This window comes from Pipistrellus hanaki (genome assembly GCF_964339955.1).
Source record: "Pipistrellus hanaki genome assembly, chromosome: 17".
NCBI classification, from domain to species: Eukaryota; Metazoa; Chordata; class Mammalia; order Chiroptera; family Vespertilionidae; genus Pipistrellus; species Pipistrellus hanaki.
Window position 1 is genome coordinate 27,949,468 of NC_140519.1, and position 24,136 is coordinate 27,973,603.

Genomic DNA, 24,136 nt, shown 5'->3' on the forward strand with positions numbered 1-24,136 from the left:
GAAACAAAGCATCAGACTGGATATTTCTGAGATCTGAGTTTCAGTCCTGGGTATACATTGGTTGGTGTGAGTTTGGAGGCAAGTAATAACTTCCCCAGAGTGTTGGGGTTTTTTTTTCTTTTTCTTTTTCTGTTTAGTGGGCAAAAAATAAACAAAAAAACACCTCCACAAAAACAAAAACAAGAGAAACATCTAATTACTATTTACTAGGGTCAAGGATAAACATTTTACATGTACTATCTTAATCACAGTAGGCAAATGGGGTAGGTAGTATTGTTCTCATTTTATAGATAAGGAAACCAATCTTTAGAGAGGTTGAATAACAACTGTATGTACTCCTTTTTTTAAAAAAAATACTTTTGTATTTTTGTAAATGTAAAGTATTGACATTTTACAGAGAGGAAGGGAGAGGAATAGAAAGTTAGAAACATCGATGAGAGAGAAACATCGAACAGCTGCCTCCTGCACACCTCCTACTGGGGATGTGCTGGCAACTAAGGTTCATGCCCTTGACCGGAATCGAATCTGGGACCTCTCAGTCCGCAGGCCAATGCTCCATCCACTGAGCTAAACCGGTTAGGGCTGGATGTACTTCTAAGTGCTAGAGCTGGTATCTGAATCCAGGTCGGTATGTCTCCAGAGGCCATGCTCTTAACCCTTATGATGTGTGCTCCCTCAGTCCCTTTAAACTTGCTGTTTCCTGTTTATAATCTCTCCTTTCAGAGCTCTCTAAGGCTGGCTCAACTCCTAACATCAGGTTTGCAGAGAGAATTTGCTCAGGACTGTTGCACTGCTTAACTTCAGGGGGGCACTGTTTACATAGAATGCAATGGGAATGGTTCTTCCTAGGAACTCAGTAATGTGACAACTCTGTTTTCTATCATCCCATCTGGTTTCATTTTACTTCTTAGCACTCACCCCTCGTTTTATTTATATAACTTAATAGGTCAGAGACCTGTCTTATTTCCTGCTGTTTGCCAAAGATTCAGTGACAGGCCCAGAGTAGGTGTTTAATAAATTATTTTTGGATGCTCTTGAATATGTTATACTGATTTGCTGCTCTGTTGACTGACTAATGAGTTTGCCAACCACTGTGTTATACTGACTTCCAAGAATCCTTTCCTCATTGGAATCACAAACTTGTTGTAGGACAGAGTTTCAAAACAACCTTGCCATCATGAAGGCATTGATGTAGTAAGTTTGGGTCAAAAATTACTTCTTAATATTTTTTGTGCTTCAAGTTTTATGAGCTTTGCAGCAAATTAGGATTCTGTGTTATTTTGACCAAATAGGCATTTATTTGATAAAAATTCAAACATCTCAGAATGTGTTGGAAAAGATACTGATCAACGTATGTCACTTTTATATTTTGGATGAGAGTAGGTTCAACCACTTTGGAAACGAGTCCATTGTGACCTTGTAAAGTTAGCATTCACATTTCCCATAACTCAGCAGTTTCTCCCCTAAGTGGATTCCTATGAGAAATTCCTCCACTTGTTCCCAGGAGTGGGTGCAAGATTGTCCATAGTATTCCCATTTATGTCAACAACAACAATGGGAATAACTCAAATGTCTAATTACAAGAAAAAAAAAGATATATATTGTGTGTTCTATAAATTTTTGAAGCCTTGAAAAATGAATTAATTACAACAACAATACACAAAAACCTAGAAGGATCTTAGTAATATAATTCTGAATTAAAACACGCAAGTCCCAGGAGATTATATGAAAATTAATGCTCTAAATTTTAAGAATGTTTATTTTAAAAAAACCCTAAAGTATTAAGAACAAAAAGAATAGACTAACAAACTCAACAGTCACCACTATTGCTACCTTGAGTAAGGGACAGTGGGGGAAGATTGGAAAGGAGAATACAGTTAAATGTAAGTTGTCTGTGTTCTGTGTCTCACATTAAACCACCTGCTTCAACACCATTATTTCATATTCCTCCCTCTGTGCAGAGAATTATAGGAAGTAGACCCAAATGTGATTCTTATAAGGTAAGCTGGACCCAGAGTTATGTCCACAAGAAAACACTCATCCCACAATGAAGTATGTGACTGATTTTCTAATTCATTGAAAGTAAAAATACTGACATTCTCTCAGAGTACCAAAAATCCATATAGCATTCCCCTTTTAGAATATTTCACAACATTCATCAATACTAGTATGTGTAGGGACAAAATGATTTCAACTCATACAGTACAGAAAAAGCTTTTAATACACTTTTTTTTCCCCCTCAAGCAAAATAGCTTCACAAATATCCATCATTAAGTAGTTTTATGAACGGCACTTTTGGCTACATTAGAGAACTGGAGATGAGTTCCATGTGTTCTTTCCTGATAAGTTAGTAGTGTGTTAGTTTTATAATGCAACCCTTTCTTAGAAAAAAAAAATAGCTAATATGTTCTAAAAGACAGAAAAAGTAAAATCCTAAAGTCACTGTTTTTAAAAATTAACATTTATTTCATGCTATACTAGTTATTTTTATCTTATAATTTTAAGTGTTATACTATAATTTTTACTTAAGGGAGGACATAAATTTCAGTCTAATTTAAAAATAAACATATATATTAAGTACATATATTAATGCATTTGACAATATCATGATTATCTTCATTTTGGTACACTGCAGATTTGTCCTGTTAATACTGAACTGAGGAAAAACATGTTATTCTGTAAATTCTTCCTTAAGTGAGTAAAACCATGGTCAATGATATCAATAGACTAACCGATCAGCAAAACTGAAAAGAGTTATTCTGATTATTTATGAACAAAATGAAATGGGATTAATATTCAACAGGAGAGAAAGTTAACATCATCTGTTTGAAATAGGTCTTGAAAGTAGATTATTTTCAGAGCATATTTGAAAGGAATGAGTATCTGAAAATGTGGGATTTCACTTTGAACTGAAAGCACTGATTTTTAAATTATTCATTGCTACTACTCCAACACATTCTCCTTTAAGATGGTGTGAAGTTGATCACATCTATTCTACTCAGACATGGATATCTTCATGTTACCCATCATTTCTCAACTAGTCTCCTAATCAATTTATATAATTATTTAACAGAGGTTAAAAATAAAACATCAAACAGAATCAATCCAAAAGGCAATCACATTTTCCTCTCTACAACATAATTAACAAATATATCAAAAGTGTGTTTTCTCTGGGATCGAAGAAGGCCATTTTTGCAATACACTGCTACACACACACACACACACACACACACTCACACACGCGCGTGCTAAAATAAAATTTCTTAGGAATACTGATCACTGTTATTTGAGACTAATTCTTGGTGTTACATTTAAGGATGGAGTTTCTAAATGTTAAAGCAGTCCTACTGTCAACAGACCACACAAAATACTTATTTTTTTAATCATATGATTTAACAACATGAGTCAATTAAAATATAGACCCTTCACCTTCACAGGTACATGGCACCATTTGTATTTTATAAGTACCTCAAAGCTAAAAGCCTACATGGCAGAACACTAGACTAGAAGGGACAAAGGATTGGGGGGAGGAGAGGGCAGGAGACCAGTATTTGACCCAGGCTCTGTACCCAACAAGCCTCGTGATTTTGGACCTGCCCACCTGATGATTCCACATCTATTTCCTCATCAATGGGACAGGAAACTGTGCTTTCCATGGCTCCATGTAGCACTATCATTTCAGCATTTTCTGACTTTGAAGTTTTCATTTGGCACTGGACTTTATTTACAACTTAATCTTATACTTCTACCCAGTGGTTGGTCAGTAAGTTGAATCTGGATAGCTAAAGTCTCTCAACAACTAGGCAACTTATTGGTCCTTTATTCAAAAAATAATAAGTACCTACTCTTGGTGGAGAAAAAATGGCCACCAATTCTTTGCAACGCCTCCCATAAAAAGGTAGAGGCTATTTCCCTACCTCTTGATTCTGGGCTACCTTTGTGAACAACCAAATACTATGCTGTTGTGACTTCCAGTCAAGTCCACTAAAAGCCAGGCAGTTTCCATTCTCACCTGCTTCGATCTCATGTGGGAAAAGGACACACGAAGCAGAACTGAGGCACCCCAGCCAACTGCGAGGCATATGCATGAAGTTTTTCATGATCAGTCAGCCCCTGCATCAACTCTTCATTGAATACAAATGTTTGTGTAAATCCAACCAGTACCACATGGAGCAGTGGCTGAGTCATGCCAGCAGAACTCTGCCCAAAATGCTAACCCATAGAACATGAGCAAATAAATAGTGCTATAAGGCATGTTTGGGGGTGATTTGTTGGATAACATGGATAGCAATGGACACACTACTCTGTGTCAGGACTGGGCTTCCTTTGTTCCTTCCTTCGTTCGTTCCTTCCTTCGTTCCTTCGTTCCTTCCTTCCTTCCTTTCTTCCTCCCTCCTCCCCTCTCTCCCTCCCTCACTCTTTCCTTTCCTTTGTTCCTTCCTTCACATTGGTATTCATATGGCCAAATACATCAATGACAGTCCAAATCAAATAAATTTCACAGATGTGGAGTAAATAAAGCCAGGCACTTCCTTCTCTGGTGCTTAGAGGGGCCAAAAGGAAGTGATACTCTGCCAGGGCCAACACGAGGGGCATTAGGACGTGTATAAGTAGCAGGCAAGAAAGAGATGCCAGTTCCCAAAAGGCGGTCCTTCTTCTGTCAATTAATGAATACCTCGGGACAGAAAGTATTTAAGACTCATCTTTTAACGATGCCATAAAATTTTTTAAAGCCAAATGGTAAGGCCTCCTACTTACTAGTGGTGTGGCCTTGGACATAAGACGAACCTCTTTATGAATCAGTTTCCTCAGTTGTAAAATGGGGATAATGATATTGGCCTCACAGGTCTGTAAGAATTAGCAATGTATAATTTTAGCACTGCACATGGTACAGAGTAAGCCTTCAACAGAAGGTCCCCACAGGGAGGAAGGCTAGGGGTGGGAACATGGGCTTTCACGTTAAATAAACCTGTGTTTGAATCCAGGCTACTATCACTTAGCCGTCTTTGCAGCTGGATGAACTTGGGGGCCATTTTTAAACTTGCTCATACTTAGTTTCCACAACCACAAGTAAGGATGATTAATATCAATCTGGCAGGGTTGTGATGAGGATGAAAAGACATCATATTTGCTAAGACCGATAGCACAGAGATTGGCATACAGTAGAAACACACATAGGAGCATATGCATGGAGATGACAATAGTTCCCAAATGTAGATGGGCAGCGTTAATGTTAGCCATTCTATCTTACTTCGACATCCTATTCTTTAAAACTACAGATCAGAAAAGTTGGACTGCCAGAAATATATACATGTAGCATCTTTAAGGTGGTATGTCAATTCTACCAGTACCAATACATTATGATACCCTATCACAAAATAATGGCTGAGGTACATCATTCATATTTTATTTTGTTAATACAGAATAAGAAAGTAACCTCATCAATTCAGAACGCATTATATGAAATGAGGGAGAAGTCAGCATTTCCTGGCTCCTTAATTTGGCACGTTGAGGAATTTCCTCTATACACCGAGCCCCAAAATGCGTTCTTTTCTACACCAAAAAACAAACAAACAAACAAAAAAAAACATGCATATATACAAGCGAGCTGAAAAGTTAAACACGAGACTTGCTTTTGGTGAAAAACTATTCCCGCCAAATAAGTAGCATGTCATGTCCTTAGAATACATTATACTAGAAAGCTAGTAAAGATTCAGGCCAGTAAGGCAATTTAGTTTCAAGTTTTGTCACATATGGGCCAAGTTCTAGAACACTTCACTTAAAAAAGGGACACCCTCAAAGTGAAATCTTGTCAGAGGCTGGATTCTAAAGTATATGTGTATATACAAATGTCTCTGTTTTGACATTCAATACATTCAGCATAAATTCCAGAGAGCTGTTATAGCTGATAGAACAAATGATTTTGGCTCAGACAGAGAAAATGTAGCAAACAAGTAGTATCTCCCTATCTACGCACCCACATCATCACAGAGGTTTTGCTTTTTAACTAATGCTGTATGTTGAGTTAAAGTTGACACTAAAGGTAGGAATTCAGAAGAAGGAAAAAAAAGCAATTTTTTGATGGCTATAAGCTCTTGAAAGCTTTAGATTAGGGGTGTCGAACTCAATCAGAGAAGGGGCCAAAATCTAAAATCCAGCCTAAATCGCGGGCCGAATGGTTTACTGAACAGTCATAAACTGACAATGTCATAAACTGACAGCGGAGTGCAGTGATGACAGCGCGGTGCGGGCCACATTGCATGGCCTGGCGGGCTGGATTTGGCCCGCGGGCCTTGTGTTTGACACATGTGCTTTAGATCCTCCTTCAAAATGCTAATTAACAGATACTATTCCTTTGACTGTTGCTTTAATTTGGAGCTCAGTGAACTCTAGATTCTCTATTAAACAGTTCCATGTTCATTTTGGTGAGAACACAGTTTAAAGCCTATAAAAACTCCTCTAGTGATTCCTACGAAGGAGATTTTAGCAAGATTTTAGAGAAACATTTCAACAACTTTCTGCAAATCAAAATAAGAAACAGTGGATGAGAACTACAAACCGAAATCAAGTAAAGCAATTCTACCGATTTAAGAAAATTCTGTCCCAGATATTTTCTACACTGACATAAGTTGCTGTTTTTAAGATGTATTACCCGGTTCTTCCACATTCAAAACAGTGTATGAAACTCAAATCAAGATGTGTCTGTATGAAGAAAAGGTTTGTATGTCCAGAGCCATCCATGGGCATGGAAGTCTTGTCACTGCATTGCGTTGTGTTGTTTTGGCTTTGCTCATCCACAGCCACTCGAAGAGCCAGGAAGGCCACCCGCTCAGCACTCTAACTCCTCCATGACTTCCATGACAATGGTCCGTGGGCCGGTCAGAATCAGATTGCTCACAGTCCGGTAGTCCACATGCAGCACGTTGAGCCCATTGACAGAGACGACAAACTGACAGACCTGAAGGCAAGATCAAGAAAAAGCATCTATCATGGCTCCTGGTTTTAACAGACCTCTAAAGAAGACATTGTATAGCTCTCCCAGGTCACGTTCTTATTTTTATTTACTTTTTTTTTTTTTTATTGATTTCAGAGAGGAAAGGAGAGGGGGAGATAGAAACATCAATGATGAGAGAGAATCATTGATCAGCTACATCCTGCACACCCCACACTGGGGATCGTGTCCACAACCCATGCATGAATCCCGACCGAGAATCAATTGGTGATCTCCTGGTTCATAGTTGGAAGCTCAATCACGGAGCCTTACCAGCTTGGCGACGTCATTCTTAAAATGCCCAACCATACCCAGCTGACAACTGCAATTCAGTAATTTCTAAGAAGCTATGCTTTTTCTGGAAGGCAACATAATGGAAAAAGCATTTTTTGTAGTGTTTTACAAAACTGGATTTAAATCCTAATGCAGCAATGACTAGCTTAAGCTATGGGTATTTACATTTCTGAGCTTTATTTTCCTCAACTTTAAAATAGGGATGATTAATGATAATAACAATAATACTGCAGTGCTTGAACCTATGGGGTACTCAATACATAATCATCATCACAATATTTATGGCTATTATTCATTTGGACCCAATGTATAGGGAGACCCATGGCCTGGTGTTCCAGGACAATCCTATTATTTTATATCTATTTTTTCTGCATAATTATTAGTTGTGCTTCCTTTGACTTGCCTAGGTGTCCCAGTTGAGATAATAAATTCCACAAACTTTCCTATTTCCCATCCTTATGAGGCCAACAAAGGCCAGATTTTATATTAAGTCAGTGTTACTTGATAAAGGTCAGTGTGATAGGAGAGAGAATTACAATAAGAAAGTAAAAGGGCATCATTCAATATTGAGAGGCCACCGTGGATACGTCATAGGGAGCTTGATACCAACACACAGCCACTGTTTCAAATAGAATGACTTCCCTGAATTTGGTGGTGTCATCAGGTACTGGGTACCTTTCATTAGCTGACATGCATGAACAGATGGTATATCTGTAGTATGTCTGGAGATATTTGATATGAGCAATTTGGTTATGTCACTCGAATAGAACAATGGAGAGAACATAGATCTCCAGCTGTCAGTGATCAGAGCAAAACAGAATCAACTGGTACATGGTAGGTACTTACAGTAGGCTAAACAATACCTCACCCCCAAAGATGTCCATGTCCTAATCCCCAGAACCTGTACATATGTTAGTTTACATGGCAAGGGGGATTAAAGTTGCAAGTGGTATCGGGTTCCTACTCAGCTGATTTTTTAACAGAAGAAAATTACCCTGGGTTATTCAGGTGGGCCCTATGTCATCACTGGCAAGAAAATCAAAGGCAGAAGTAGGAGAGGTGATGACAGAAGCCAAAGGCTGGAGTGCCACACGGAAGGGGCAAGGAGCTAAGGAGTGCAAGTGGCCTCTGCAAACTGAAAGGGGCAAGGAAATGGATTCTCCCCTCAGAACCTTGGAAAGGAATGCAGATCACCTGCTGACACCTTTCTATTAGACATCTGACTTCAGAACTATAAGGTCACACATTTGGATTAAGTCAACATGTTAGTGTTAATTTGTTACTGCAGCCACAGGAAAACTAATAAGTATTCCTGTTGAAAGAACTGAATGAATAAATGTAATAAGCAAAAAAAAAAAAAAATAAATAAAAAAAAGCAGCACAATTAGTATTGAACATGAAGGGTCTCTTAATTCTTATAACTTATACCTTCACTTACTAGGTTGCTTTTTGTGTCTCTTAAAAATCCCTCAACAATATGTAAACTTAGATTTTTATTTCAAATTGTTTCCTTGAATGAGACCAAAAAAATAAGGAAAAAAAAGAACCATTTTATCATGCTTATTTTCAAGGTAGTATTTTTAGAACCAGGCTGTTAGGAAAGATGTTATCTCTCCCTAAGTGGTCTTAACAGCTGCTGTGGTTCCAACAGTTCCAATGTTCTCTTACTAAAGATGTGCAAAATGGTCAAGAAATACAGGTAGGACCATGTAATATATTCAATTATAATGGACTTTGATTTGGCCTCCACAGTACACTATGTTCTGCAAATAAACACGCATTACAAGTAACTACAGGGAGTGCACAGCCTAGGGAAAAATTTATTTTTCTTCTATATTAAAAAGCAAATACATGAAAACAAATAGAAACTGTGATGACCTCTGAAGTAGACCTACCTACCTTAGGTACATATCACCTCTTACCTGGGCTCAGGAGATGTAGATGCCACCCACAGGTGGCAATGAAAATTCAATGAGATAAAGATGCTTTTTTTCCTGCTTTCTAATAATTGATTGTAATTTCATTCCCCCAGTTCATGGACAAGAGATCAATTGTGAGCTCATGTACCTTCCCTAAATTCAATCTACAAAAAATGTAGTCCCTTAAATACATAAAGAAGGTACATGGAGAACATAATCCTTAATGAAAAGGAAGAACAAAACCTTTCTAGGGCCTAGGTGAGTGAGGTCTCGGACCACAGTAGGTGGGGAAAGAGTTAACAGGAATAGGGAGGCAGGACTCAGGACATTTCAGGGTGTGATCAGTTGGGATAAGTACCTAGGCTGAACTCCAGCCTTCCTCCTGATAAGGAGCCAAACCAACCAAATAACCTTGCCTCTAATTCCTTGCCTGCACCAGTCCTGGCAGATGTCTGACAGCTCTCTGGATGGATTGAGTGCCTATGGGATTGTGCAATTGTGCATTGGTTTTTGTAGGTTTGGAGACATATCACAATTATTCAGTTGTTTCATCCAAAGTTGGAGTGAGGTTGGGGAGAAACACTACACCTACGATTGCACAAATGTCTTCTCACTGCCATGGAAATCTGTCTTCACCAAGACACTTCCGTGAAATATCTCTCCTCTCTCTCTCTCTCTCTTTCTCTCTCTCTCTCTCTCTCTCTCTCTCTCTCTCTCTCTCTCTCTCTCTCTCTCTCTCTCTTGCTTCAGGCTTTCCATAAAAATAACAAAACATTTAACAAGACACAGATCAAGAGAGAGAGAGAGAGAGTTTCAGAGACAGAAAGAGTCGTAAAAAAAAAGAAAGACACAGATACAGACACAGAAAATAATCAGGAAGAGCTGAGTCCTGGTTAGCATAAGTATAGAAGTCTATCTAATAAATGATGCAGAAAGCAGACCAAACCTGCTGCCATGGCAGAGCACATGTACTTATTTTAAAATATGTTTTTATTCAGAGAGAGGAAGGGAGAGAGAGAGATAGAAACAATGATGAGACAGCTGTTTTCTGCATGCTCCTTACTGAGGATCTAGCCCACAACCCAACCTGGGCATGTGCGCTGACCTGGAATCGAACCAGCGACCTCCTGGTGCAAAGAATGATGGATGCTCAATCAACTGAGCCACACTGGATGGCTGGGCTGTGCACATGTGCTCTTAAAGTCACATATCAGCTGCCATCTTTCAGGTGTTGATGTGGCGAATACATACCATGTACTGCTATGAATGAGGGTGGAGGCTTTCGATAGCCAAAGTATCAAAAATAAAAGAAGGTGGAGGATGAACCAGAGCAATGAAAGTCATGAGTAGATTAAGACATATTTGAAAGCTTAAAGTTTGGAAAGAAAAATGTTATATTTTGATTGTCCCCATTTCTTTAAACCTGGCTCCAAATCCTACATCCTGGTTTTCATAATCTGATAGGAGACTGTGAAAGCAAAAGCATAAACATTTAAATAAAGCACTGTCTTTTATGAATGGTTTGTTCTTTCTCCTGTTAATCATGCCTGTGAAAGCCTAGCCATTCATTTGGTGCATAAAACTAGGATGTTTATTTTGTTTTATGGGGGAAGGGAGGGTCATTATATAACTCCCCCCCCCCCAGCTTTATTGATATATAATTGACATATAACATTGTGTAAATTTAAGGTCAGACTATTTCTGAGGTTACAACTTGCCGAATAGGTAATAGGAACACAGAATGTTTTCCCTAAAATCTTTTTTATTTTATTGTTTAAAATATTACAAATAGTAGTACATATGTCTCCCTTTTCCCCCCATTGACCTTCTCCCAGTTTCCCAAAGATCTTTAGACATGTAATCTCATTTGAAATTCCCAACATATTCCAAACTTATTATTTTATTATTATTATTCCCATTTCACAGTCACAGGTCCAGGATCAGAGAAGTAAATGGAGCTAGTAAATAGTGGAGGCAGGATTTTTTACTAAAAAGTCCTATCTTTAAGCCCTAGGCTACCCTTCCTCCAACTAATAGATAATCATTTCCTTGTACAATTGGCACTGACATCACATGAATGAATACCCCTCCCTGGTATTGAAGCACCTCTCACACACTGAATTTATTTTTCTTTTTTTTTTTAAATGTGGCATTTGATTTTTCCTTCTGCCACCCTTGAAAATGGAAAAAAATGTTCACTTGCTCATCATTGTCACCACCACCACCATCACCATTATCATTAGCATAGAAGAACATGATAGAGAGTAGTAAGGGGGCATTTTTACTTTTTGAAGAATAACTTGAGGCAATCTTTATATCTGGGCCAGCCTGGCAGGGGTATATGGCATTCTATTAGCCTCAACCAGAGTTCAAAGAACCATGTTTCTTTATAACAGGTATGCAAAGGAGGAAGGTCCCTCTCTCTGCAGGCAGCCCCAATCTTCTGCTAAACCGAGGTGAAGATTAATGGCTCCTAAATGAAGATTTTAAAGATGCCAGAAGGAAAGACATAACATGAAAGCAAGATGCATAATCACCCTTGGTAACAATGCAGCCTATAATTCAGCCAGCATGTCCCAAACCACGCCATTTGTCACGGTGATTACATCACCTAGTAATCTGTGCAGTTAACTGGCATTACCAATTCCACTCACATTCTTTTTCTGTTGTGCAATCTTTGCTTCACAACAGAAACAGGAGAGCAGAAGATGCAACATACCATCTGTCTTCTGTAGGTGGGCGAGAATGTTGCCATCAGAAGATCAACACAGTATGGGTGCTAGCAGGCTCAATAGGAGGCACCCCCTTCGCTTGCTATAAAGCTTGGCTTATCCACAGCAAAAGTGGATTTCCTAAGAAGTTCTTCTCCAGCGATTTTTCTCCTTCCTTCCTCCCTTTCCAGTGAGGATTTCCACAAGGGTAAAGTTAAGCACAGAGAAATGGAGAAGGAACCAGGAGATAAGTTCTAGTCTCAGTTCTGCACCCTGGGAGCTGAGTCACTTTGAATCACTTTGAGTCACTTCACTTCTCCAAAGGGTAATTCTTCATCTGATAAGTTGGGCTGGAACTTTTTATATTTATTAGGGCCTTTAACATACCTTTTATTAGGGTTGCTGAAGAAGGAACTCAGAAGGCCAACCTTGTAAGGGTGTTATAAATTTATTCTGAAAAACCAGATGGGCTCAGAATGGTGCCAGCACCCAGGGATGGGGAGTCAGGGGTTTTAAAGAACTCTAGGCAGGGTTTTACTGGGCAGAGAATTCTCTGGGTGGGTACTGAGGGGAAAGATAACTGGTCTTAGCAAGTGAAATGTTGTCTAAAGCAAAAGGGAATGTCCATTGTGAAGTGGTCTAAAGATCAATTCCCAGGGGAGGAGGTGTTGATTTAATTATTTGATTAGACCAACATCTTTCAGCTCTAAAATTTAACGCCAGAAAAACAAACCCACTTTTATTTATGAGTGCTTGAACTCTCTATTACAACTTTTATTTACTGCTTATTGATGTGCCAAGAACTAAGCTAGGAGTTCACGTACGTTAAATTTGGGAAGGAGACATTATTTTTAGATTTGTAAACTGAGGTTCAGAACAATACAAATGAAAGATTGTAAGATGAGACTCAGTCACAAGAACTTATACGCTTTAGATATATAAAAAATAACAAAAAAGATCTAAAGACAGAGTATAAAGCTATATTCTATTAAGAAACTTCAGTAGTATTGATATAGGCATAGAGACCAATGTAGCAGTTCTGAAACTACTCTTGACACATAGGCATTTGACTTGTGACAAAGGCAGCAAGGCAGAAAAGAGGGACATTTCATGATGATAAAAAGGTTCAATCTATCAAAAAATTTAAAAACTATAAACATTTGTACCTAGTAAATATATACCAAGTGTAAATTCCTAGCAAAAAGGCCCAAACACATGAAGCTAAATAGACAGAATTCAAGAAATAGACAATTCAACAATATTTGTTGGAGACTATTGTGTTCCACTTTCAAGAAAGGATAGAACAATTAGGCATAGCTCATGCCATACACATGTATAATCCATAATCCAGCAATTATGCTCCCAGATGTGTATTAATACTGTGATTACAAGATGATTAATGTATATAAAATTTTAAAATAGACAAAAAAATCTATGGTCTTAGACTTCCTGGGTAATAATTTGTTTTGTAATAGCTTTAGATATACATAAATATCATAATTTTAAAAAAATAATTTATAGCCAAAACCGGTTTGGCTCAATTCCGGTCAAGGGCAGGTATCTTGGTTGTGGGCACATCCTCAGTAGGGGGTGTGCAAGAGGCAGCTGATCAATGATTCTCTCTCATTGATGTTTCTAACTCTCTATCTTTCTCTCTTCCTCTCAGTAAAAATTCAATAAAATATAGTTTTTCAAAATTTTTCTATTTTTTCTATTTAATGCAATAAAAATAGTTTTAACTCCCACCTTTATAATTTATTAGTGATGTGAATGGTCAAGTTACACATTCTCTGAGTATATTTTATGCATCTGTAAAATGAGAATCAAGTTTATCATGAGGATTGTATCTGATTAACCACTAAGCCCTATGTTTAATTTCAATGAATGTTAAATACTGTTTTTTCCCTTCTACCCCCTTCCTGCACATCTCTTTCTCTCTCAAACAATTCAGTGAATGCAGATTGTTAAAAGAAAGACAAATCATTTCATGGACCCAGAAGAGCCGGGTTTGATTTTGATCTAGGAAATTCTATATAATAAAAGGGTAATATGCAAATCAACCGAATGTCCCAACAACCAGTTGCTATGATGTGCACTGACCACCAGGAGACAGATGTTCAATGCAGGAGCTGCCTCCTGGTGGTCAGTGTGCTCCCACAGGGGGAACAACACTCATCCAGAAACTGGCTCACGGCTGGCAAGCATAGAGGCAGTGGTGGAAGCCTCTCCCTCCTCCACAATAGCGCTAAGGATGTCTGACTGACAGCTTAGGCCTGCTCCCAGACATTCCCTGAGGGCTCTGCACTGTGAGAGAGCGCAGGCCTGGCTGAGGGACTCACCCTCCCACCCCAAGTGCTGGCTGGTGTGGCTCAATAGTTGCACATCAACCTATGAACCAGGAGGTCATGATTTAATTCCCAGTCAGGGTATATGTGGGCTCCATTTCCAGTAGGGAGCATGCAGGAGGAAACTGATTAATGATTCTCTCTCATCATTTATGTTTCTATCTCCCTTTCCCTCTCCCTTTCCCTGAAATCAATAAAAACATTTAAAAATAATAAAAATAAAAATAATATCTATATATATAAAAACCCAAGCAACCATTTAGCCATTACCTATGACACACACTGACCACTAGGGGGCAGATTCTCAGTGCAAAGACATGGAAAGATGGAACAGACTGATGAATTTTAGAAGGAAGTGGGAAGTGGGGAGGGTGGGAAGAGATTAACCAAAGATCTTATATGCATACTAGAGGCCGGGTGCATGAATTCCCTCAGCTTGGCCTGTGGGGATCAGGCTGAAACTGGCCCAGGGCATAGATTTGAGCACTGGGGGGTGGGGAGGTTTCTCGACCTGGCCTGCAGGGATTGGGCCAAAACAGGCTTTCCAACATCCCCTGAGGGGTCTCGGATTGCAAGAGGGTGCAGGCCAGGCAGAGAGACCCCAATGGTGCAAGAATCCATACACCAGCTTCTAGCAGGATGATAAGAGAGAAACCTTACCATACAAGAGCACCATGCAAGTATAGAGACTCCAGAAGCCACTGTAAAATAGCAACATAAATCTAAAATAAACAGAGCAGTGGAATTCAGTTAAGGAATCTCTCTCTGGTCTTGTCCATAAGATACTCACTTAAACAAAGGCGCTTCAGAACTGAAGGAGCTATACAGTATAACTAGACTCCTGGATGGTCCTTCACCACAACATAAACCAGAGACATCCGTTGAGTCAAATTTTGCTAGTTGCATCTACTGAATGAAGTCCTTACATCTACAGAATGCTTAATGTTTACAAAAACGTTCACAGTCAGCACAGATACTACTTAGGAGTTCTGGATACTGCAGTGGTAAATAAATTGTGTTTAGTGCGTAATAGTCCTCACAACAGAAAGTGGTTCTTGGAAAATAAAGAACAGAAAATTTGCAGCTGTGGGTTTGGTCCCATAAATCTCGCCACAAAATATGCAACTGGCTGGGGAGGGACGGCTGTGGGAGGCGGCGGAGAGCCAGTCCTTGGACAAACACAGGATTCTCTCTCCAGAAAATTCCAGTCTTCTTCTCAGCTTTATGCGTTTGCAGCATGTTGTATGGCAGAGTGGCTCCCCAAAGAGCAGACTGCACAGTTAGCCTTGAAGGAAAGCCAATCCTATGCAAGAATGACTTTCTTTCACAATAAAACAATAACAATAACAAAAAGCAACTCTTAAAAAAATTTTTCTGTTTCAAATTGAACATTTCAGAGTGCCTGCTGGTTTCAAACAGAGCCTGCCACCTCCAGCCCCAATGGATCAAAGGTCTATTTCAGACCTACTTGTCTTTAGTGCTCTTTGCCCAGTTGTTATTGATGGTGGTTGGGGATGGGGAGCAGCCAAGAGGAAACTGGGGTGCACTTAAAGCAATATGGGGAACCCTAGTTCAGTTCATTGTATGTGAATACCCACAATTAGGAAGAAAACTTGCTTCCTGGGGATTCTCTCTACAGTCATATTTAAGGCTGACTGGAGGATCTGGTGGCTCCTGTCACCTTTCCACAGCAATTCATGATTGCACTAGGGCCACTTCCAAGGTCTGCTTGTGCTAAGACAGACAGCATGCTCTGGAGCCAGTGACCTCCAAGCTTATAAGTGTTTGGGCACTGAAGAGAAGCAACATCTGCACATTATGACCACAAGATCCATGGTTATCTGGGAGCCTGTATTCCACAAGGGATATGCAATTATCAACCCCACCCCCTCTGCAGCTCACCACACAAAGTTGGCTTACACTGTGGATACCAAGTTCTTTATAATTCTCTGTCATTACCCCTTGGGGCTTCCAACAGCAGGAAACACACTCTCAACACATTTATAGACAACTCCCACAAGAGCTTACAGCTCAAAGGAAAGAGGCCCCAGAAGGTCAGACTTTCATCCCAACCCCAAATTCTTTCCTCCACAAGAATCCCTTACCCAGTTAGCTGTTTGCCCTTAGAATGTTTACTATCAGTCACTTAATACCCATAAGTTATACTTTTTTTTTCTGGATTATGCTAAACATGCAAAATTAATGTGTCAAAAATTTTAAAAGATTGTTCAGTGAGATTTGGCACACATCAACATAATTCATCAGGCAAATAACTGCATTATAACTTTGCTTCCACAAATGCAACGCATGCTTCATCTATTATTCCATTCATAAAAGGTGGCATAATCTAACCTCTAAAGTGAGCTGAGTCTCAGTCCCCTTATTCTACCTCCAGAGTGGTGCATGTGTGTTGCATGCATGTGTGTATGTGTTTGTATGTGTGTGTGCATGTACCTTGGCAGAGACCACACAGACCACCATCTGATTGACAGTTATTTTGGTGGGAAAAGTAGAGGATTAAAGGATTATAAATAGAGCTGAGCCTGGGTGTGATGATTTCTAAGCAACTTTAGACATTCTTTGCTAAGGCTCATGGGAGTTGAGTGCCTCCAAGGGAGAGAGCCAAGCTCTAGGTTCTGCTCTAGAACCTCTTCCTTACTCTACCAGTACCTGGGCTATATGCAGGTCCAGGACCAAGCAATCTGTGGGCCAGCACCCTGGGCTCCCAATCAGATTGCTCAATATTGTTTCAGTTCAAGAACTTTTGCTGAAGGGTCAAAAGTCTCACAATGACGTGGCTAAAGATTAGTAGTAAAGCTTCCCACCTCCCACCTCCCACGGTCTAGCAATAAACAGTGGACATGACCAGTGTGTCATATTCTAGATCACCTCATCTTGAGGTGCCTCACACATCAGTCTGAGAACTGCATGGATTTGAAAATTGGGGTTCCCTCCAATATCTCTATTCGTAGAGAAACACCTAACATCTAGCAGAGCTGCTAACATATTTTGCCAACATTAGCCAGATTGAGAGAAATTGGGGACAAGGAAAATTAAATAATTTGAACACATTTGAAGGGCACCATGATATAATGGCAAGATCGAGGGCACTGGGTTCAGACAGACCTGGGCTATTTTGGCTCCTGATTCTCACATTTAGTTGCACAGCCAGAGGTTATGACTCAAATTCTTTCTAACTGATTTGTGAAATATAGCTAATATCCAGATCAAAGTGTTGTGACAAAGATTGGAGGAGATGATGGCACATATTAAGCAATGAGTGCTGTCCCCAGCATGATGTTCAACAAAAGTGGGTTCCTTCTCCCCATGATCCCTATAGACATGAAGTTACATTCAGCGATCTACCCTCTAGGCCAGCTCCCAAGCCTGTGAATGTTTAAATCTAATGCCAAACCACTGGATTCTTAGCCAGGCCCAAACTGCCTTGCTCAGTCTTTACACAAGAAAGTGATTAATTTATAGGCTAAGCCTGGAAAATTGACTTCCATTCTGGGCATTAAAAAATGCTTCCAGGAAAGTTTCCCAGATGGCCATATTTAGCCTGGTCATATTTCTCCTGTCTTTCATAAAGTAACTGAAATAAGCCATGTTGTATCCATGAGAGTTCACTAGAACCAGTTCTTTCCAGAAGTTTACAGAGAAAAGGCCAGAGGACTCCTATTTTAAAACACTTTCTCCATTTTGGGTCCCTGCTCCAAAGAGCAAGAAAGAGGATATAAGAAAGAAACAGTTTCTGCTTACAGAGACATTGGTGGAAAATTCTAGATAATATAATATAATTCCATACAAGGCACAATACTCAAGGAAAGTTCTCTACCCCTGTATCAGGGCATTCTCTACTCTCCCTTCCTGGATGGATTTCATACTCATTGATCCCCAAATCATGATAAAAACCAGCAGAATCTTTCTGGCTCAAAGTATATGGTTATTGGTAATGTAAATAATATCATAATTGGCAATTCAACAGATATTTATATGTGAGTGAATTTCAGACATATTTATCTATAATTCTACCTAGTGCAAAATTCTGGATAAGAGCCAAGAATAATAAATAAAAATTTTCCATGGTGCCCAGCTGGTGTAGCTCAGTGATTGAGCATCAACCTATGAACCAGGAGGTCACAGTTCAATTCCCAGTCAGGGCACATGCCCGGACTGCAGGCTCAACCCCAGTGTGGGGCATGCAGGATTCTCTCTCCATCATTGATGTTTCAGTCTCCCTCTCCCTCTTCTTCCTCTCTGAAGTCAATAAAACTATATATTTAAAAAAAAAGAAATGAATGGAAAAAAAATTGTCTATGGCTTCCTTTATCTTCCAGAAGTCAAACTAATTTGAAGGTGATGTCAAAAGACCCAGAAAGGTCCTGTGGGGATCAAAGCACCTTCGGGTCCCTGCCAATCTGCTGGTCTCTGCAGACCTGCACGCTGGTTCCCCAATAGCACTGGTGAGAGGAGTATGCTTGTGCATGGGGGCTGAAAGATAGACGGGGCAGAAAATAAACTCTTAGCACAAAGAAAAACAAGTCTACAAATGACACTGAGCCAGAATAAGAACTTGACCCAACAACAGACAAACCAGAATAAGGAAATAAGGAAAACCAGAAACTAAAGCCCTGGGTGGAACATGTGTCTGACAATGCTCAGTAGAAACTTTGCTGAAGGCCCATATTATCAGAATCTCCACTTGGTATCATGACAAACTAAGGCTCATGCTTTTGGACTTCCTGCCAACAGAAAATAGTCAGGGGCACAGCACAAATGTGGAGTCTCATATTACATCCTAAAGATCAACAGATTGGACAGCTCAAATCCTTGGGATACAGAAAGTCCAGAGACAAGGACACATTCTTCCTAGTTTCCAAAGTTCAGTCCTTCCACTTTTAAACATTTTATAGATTTGAATTTCTTACCAAGCAAGAATGCCATCTATCAATATTATGTTCTTGGAGGGCAGAATATACAATGAGAGCCAGTGCAGAGTGGTCCAAAATGCAATCCTATGCCTCTGCCCACAGGCACATACAATAAATGGCTCCAAAACTCAGAATCTAGATCCAGGCATATCTGAATTCGTAAACAAGTCTTAACCTCAGGCAAAATTCTCTACCTCTCTGAAGAGAAAATGGAGAAAATACCTATGTCCCATGATTGTTATTTTTAATGATAAAGCAGAGATAATGCACCTAGCATGCTGCTTAGTAGTACTTTCATTAAACAAATATTGATTAAATTTATCTTAGACCCATTTTCACTAGTTATACACTAAACATACTGAAAAGGTGGCACATATGCCTAAAAACATTAAATTGAAAAGACTACTTTTTTTATGCAAATACATTCAGTGCTGTCTGCCTGAAATAATACATGGTCTGGACACCCATGGACATGCTCAAATTCTAAAAAAAAAAAAAATTAAAATGAGTAGCAATTTTGGACCAGACAAAATGCTAGAGATTTTCATGTGAATTATCTTGTTCCAGCTAGGCTGCAATACATTTTATTTATTTATTTTTATTCTTTGTTAATCCTCACCCGAGGATATTTTTCCACTGATTTTTAAAGAGAGTAGAAAGGAAGAGGAGAGCAAAAAGAGATAAACATCGATATGAGAGAGACATCGATTAGTTGCCTCCCACCTGCAATAGAGGTATGTGCCCTTGACTGGAATCAAACCTGTGACCCTTCAGTCCACAGGCTGTTGTTGTTCTATCCACTGAGACAACTGGCTAGGACTGAAGTACATTTTATATTTGTCCATCTGTTTTAGAATATAATGGTGGGGCTTCTGGAATCAACTTCCAAGAATTTATTTAACACCTTACAAATAGTAAAACTTGAATAAATGGAATCAATTCCTTGAGCTCTAAAAAAAAAATTTTTTTTTGAACACCTATTAATTGTCATGTGATTTGGAAGATGCCAGAATGAAATTCTGGCTACCTGCTATTCTAACAAGCCGTTTTACTGTAGTAAAGCAAACATACTGCCTAAACCAGAATATCCACTGCTCCTGGCCACGGGAATTAATTTATTGACTCAACAAACATTTATTGAGCATGCAGTAAAAAAGAATTAGATACTCTCCCTGAATTCACAGAACTTATGTCATAGAGGAGTTAAAAGAACAGAAATGCATATCTGGAAAAATAAACAGGGAAGCATAAGCAAAATGAGGGGCTCTTGCAGGTACTGTAGGTTTGATTAAGCTTACTTCATCCCAACCTCCCTTCCTCTTGCCCTATAAAAGTTGGAAAATGAAATAAATTCCCAGCCCCCTTTGAAGTGACTACACAACACAATTCTAGCCAATGAGATGTGAACAGAAATGCTATGGAAAAATTTCCATCCAACACAAAAATAGAGGAGTCAGGTGAGGCCTAAAAGAGAAGGGGCTATGCTGTGAAAAGACAAGGGAAGGGAATTCTAGGAGGAAGGAATGACAAGTGTAAGATCCTGGAGAGAAGATAATCACTGGTTTGAGAAACTGAAAGGTTAACAAGGAGGTGAGTGGCAGGAGATAAGATTTGAAAAACAGGTAGAGTCAGATCATGTGGGACTCTGTAGGCCATGGTAAGGCTTTTAGAGTTTATCCTAAATGGATGTGAAACCAATGCAGGACCTCAAACAAGAGAGTGGCAGAACCTGATTTCTTTTGGCTGCTGGGTGGGGGAATGGATTATGAGGGTTCAAGAATATAGATGAAGAGCCCAGATAGAACCACTGTGGTCCTGGTGAGATGATAGTGGCTTGGATTTAGGGAAACAAAGAAAAACAGATTTGTTTGAAATATACTTTGGAAGTATCTTGAATTGGAGGGAGAAGAGAAAAGTAAGCATGACTTCTAGGTTTCTGGCCCAAACAACCGGGAGGATGGTAATGATTATTTACAAAGTGGAAGAAATTGGGGAAGGAGCAAGAATGTGCAAAACAAAGCATTCAATCAACTCAACATCCAAAATTCCTGTTCCAGTGATCTGACTCTACCGAAGGAATGCTTCCCCATTTTACTATCATTTCACTTTTCCCCAAAGGCTGTCTTCTGAGAACCATAATTGTAGCTATAATATCAACAATATTTGGTTTCATCTGGTAGGAAAACAACAGTGGTGGAACTCAGGTGGTGGGAATTAGGACTTCAACATATTTTTTTGTTGTTGTTGTTATTAAAAGCAAAATGAGAGACTCGGCATATGACTTGACAATTTTCATCATGGATTTTTGAAAATAAATGAACTGTGCAAATATACAAAATTTTTTGTTTGAGACCCAAGTCTTTCATCCAGTAATGTTCTTACCAAACATACATATCTCAGTTTATAATTAAACATTTGTGTGAATAATTACTATTAGTAGCTGATTATATTTACTTTTATTTGGTCATGTATAAATCCAGGAGTACAGCTTTGGAAGGAAGATGTCCACCCTTGGTTTGGACAACTTTGAATTTATCTCAGGTATATGTCAGCCTGGTGGTGTTGATGGCGAGAGGTGGGGGAGTGGGTATGGGGAGGGCGGTTCCCTGACTTCACACCTGATCCAGCACAAAGAACGCCAGTATTAAAGCCCAGGGCAGATCAATTTAGGAGCATCCTGGTATAATCCCAGCAATATGTTTCTAAAAGTTTCCATGTCTTTTCTTTGTAAAAGTGAGTTTTTCTACAATTGTGAATAAAAGTGTACAGATTCAACTCAGTGTTAAACAAGCTTGGTAGTAAGCAAAAACACTCATTTCTATTCATTTTTTTTTTCTGTGTATAAAGCAGACATTTATTTATTTCATTAATATTTTTTTTCTATTGTTGATAGTATTATAGTTGTCTCCCACACTCCCTCCCCCGCTCCTTTAGATCTCAGCTCAGACATCCTCTCCTTGGGGAGGTGCTCCCTGTCATCCCTCCCACTGTCCTGCAAAAATTAAAAACACTGACTCAACCAGTGTGGCCTTGTAGTTGAGTGTTAACCAGGAGGTCATGGTTTAATTCAAGGTCAGGGCACATGGCCAGGTTTCAGGTTTGTTCCCCAGTAGGAGGTATGCAGGAAGCAGCTGATCAACGATTGTCTCTCATCATTGGTGTTTCTACCTCTCTCTCCTCCCTTCCTCTCTGAAATAAAGCATTTTTATATAAAATTAGAAGCACTGGTGCTTTTCTTCCTAGCTCTTACCTCAGTTTATAATTCTATGTTTAAGGGTGACGCTATCTGGCCCTAGCCAGTTTGGCTCAGTGGATAGAGTGTCAACCTGCGACTTGAAGAGTCCCAGGTTTGATTCCAGTAAAAGGCACATGCCTGGGTTGCATATTCATTTTCCCAGGAGAAGTGGGGAGATGAGGGTGTGTAGGAGGCAACTGATCAGTGATGGTCTCTCATCATTGATGTGTCTATCTCTCTCTTCCTCTCCCTTCCTCTCTGAAATCAATAATATATATATATATATATATATATATATATATATATATATATATATATATATATATATTAGAGTGAAGTTATTTGATTAATGCCTCTTTCCTTCTCTAGACTGTAAATGCCACAAAGGCCTAACATAAAGTCTGGCACATACATGGTAGGTGGTCATTAAATACTGATTAAGCAGAGCTGTGTGGAGTTCCCAGCCTTCTCCCAGAATGTCAGAGTTGGACTTGAAGAATGACTAAGGAAGGGCACAGACAGGAAGGGGATCTGAGCTGAGGCCCTGAGGACTGGCCATTTGTCCCCTCCCAGGACATCAGTTGGGGAGCAAAGGAACACTGACCCTACAACTTTCTGTTGACTAAGCAACAACAACTCCACTAGAGAGAGCGGAGTTGTGACTATCATCCCACAATTTGCTATTTCAGTGCCCACATTGTCTTGGCTAATTAATTAGAAACTTCAGGTGGTTCGCCCAACCTGGGCTCTCCTGGCTCAAGAAGAAAATTCCATGACATATACAGGTTTGTTGCTATGGGGAAGAAAGACCAAGAGCAGGATTTTGACATTTTCTTCAATAAGAGAAACAAAATTTTTTAAAGAATGGGGCAGGGGGTGGGAGGCAGAACACAATGACCACTAATTTCTTCTCTGACTCAGGTAGTTCTGTTTCTATGTAAATATGCAAAGAAACAAAGAGAGAAATGAGGCCCCATAGATCCACATCCATCAATTCATCACAGCAGGAAACAAGAAAAGAAGCCAGGAGTTGCAAAATCCCTCTGAGAGTTGGCATGGGTTGCCCGAAAACTTGAATACTGTTTCTCACAGAATTTAATTATCCCCACCAGAAAAAAATAAACTTTCCAGAAAAGAGCAAGGGTATCTTTTGTTCCGTATTTGTAAATGCAGCTCAAATTCCTTCACAGCTAACGGCTGGATGGTTTGCTCAGAGAAGTGTTGGATTAAACTAACAAAAGTGAATATTTTGCATCTTTCACTTGGATGACCCTGCAAGTTCTAGTCCTGACCTAAGTAAGGGGTGGATGCCAAGAATAAAAATTATTTATTTGATCTTCTTCAAGCTGGCTCAGGTGATCATGTGACCGCCCTGACAATTCTCCCCAAGAGACATGAGAGGTCAAACATCCCTGGGCAGATTTCTAGGGGTTTGAGGTTTCTTTGGCATATACCTTCTATTGTGTTCTGCCTCATGGGTTTGCATTTCTTGAAAGAATGCAATAGAAAGCATTATTGGGCTTTGGGATAGAGACAAGGTTGGAATCTAGCTCTGACATTTTCAAGCTGGGTGACCTTGGGAAAGCAATTAATGGGGTTTTGGTTTCCTCATTTGCAAAGTAGACAAAACAAAACCCTCTCACCTTCAAGAGCTGTAAAAACAATAAGAGGCAATGCCTGTGACATGCATGGGACACAGGTGTGTAG

The 24,136-nt window shown here is 39.5% G+C and overlaps 1 protein-coding gene across 2 annotated transcripts in view; it reads right to left on the reverse strand.

Annotated features, from left to right (window-relative positions):
- Positions 1-2,198: 2,198 nt before the first annotated feature.
- The window catches only part of DEPTOR (DEP domain containing MTOR interacting protein), a 118,283-nt gene continuing 96,345 nt past the window's right edge, over positions 2,199-24,136 (reverse strand). Inside the window, exons 9-10 of one of the 2 annotated variants that reach the window (XR_014793240.1) lie at positions 6,307-6,958; positions 2,199-6,102 (exon numbers count right to left, since the gene is read on the reverse strand). Coding sequence is in view for 1 of the 2 variants with exons in the window: in XM_084864982.1 (XP_084721108.1) it covers positions 6,830-6,958 (129 nt within the window). In the remaining variant the exon portion in view is untranslated. Of the gene's footprint in view, positions 6,959-24,136 lie in introns of both variants that reach the window. The other variant, XM_084864982.1, reaches the window with a different exon arrangement.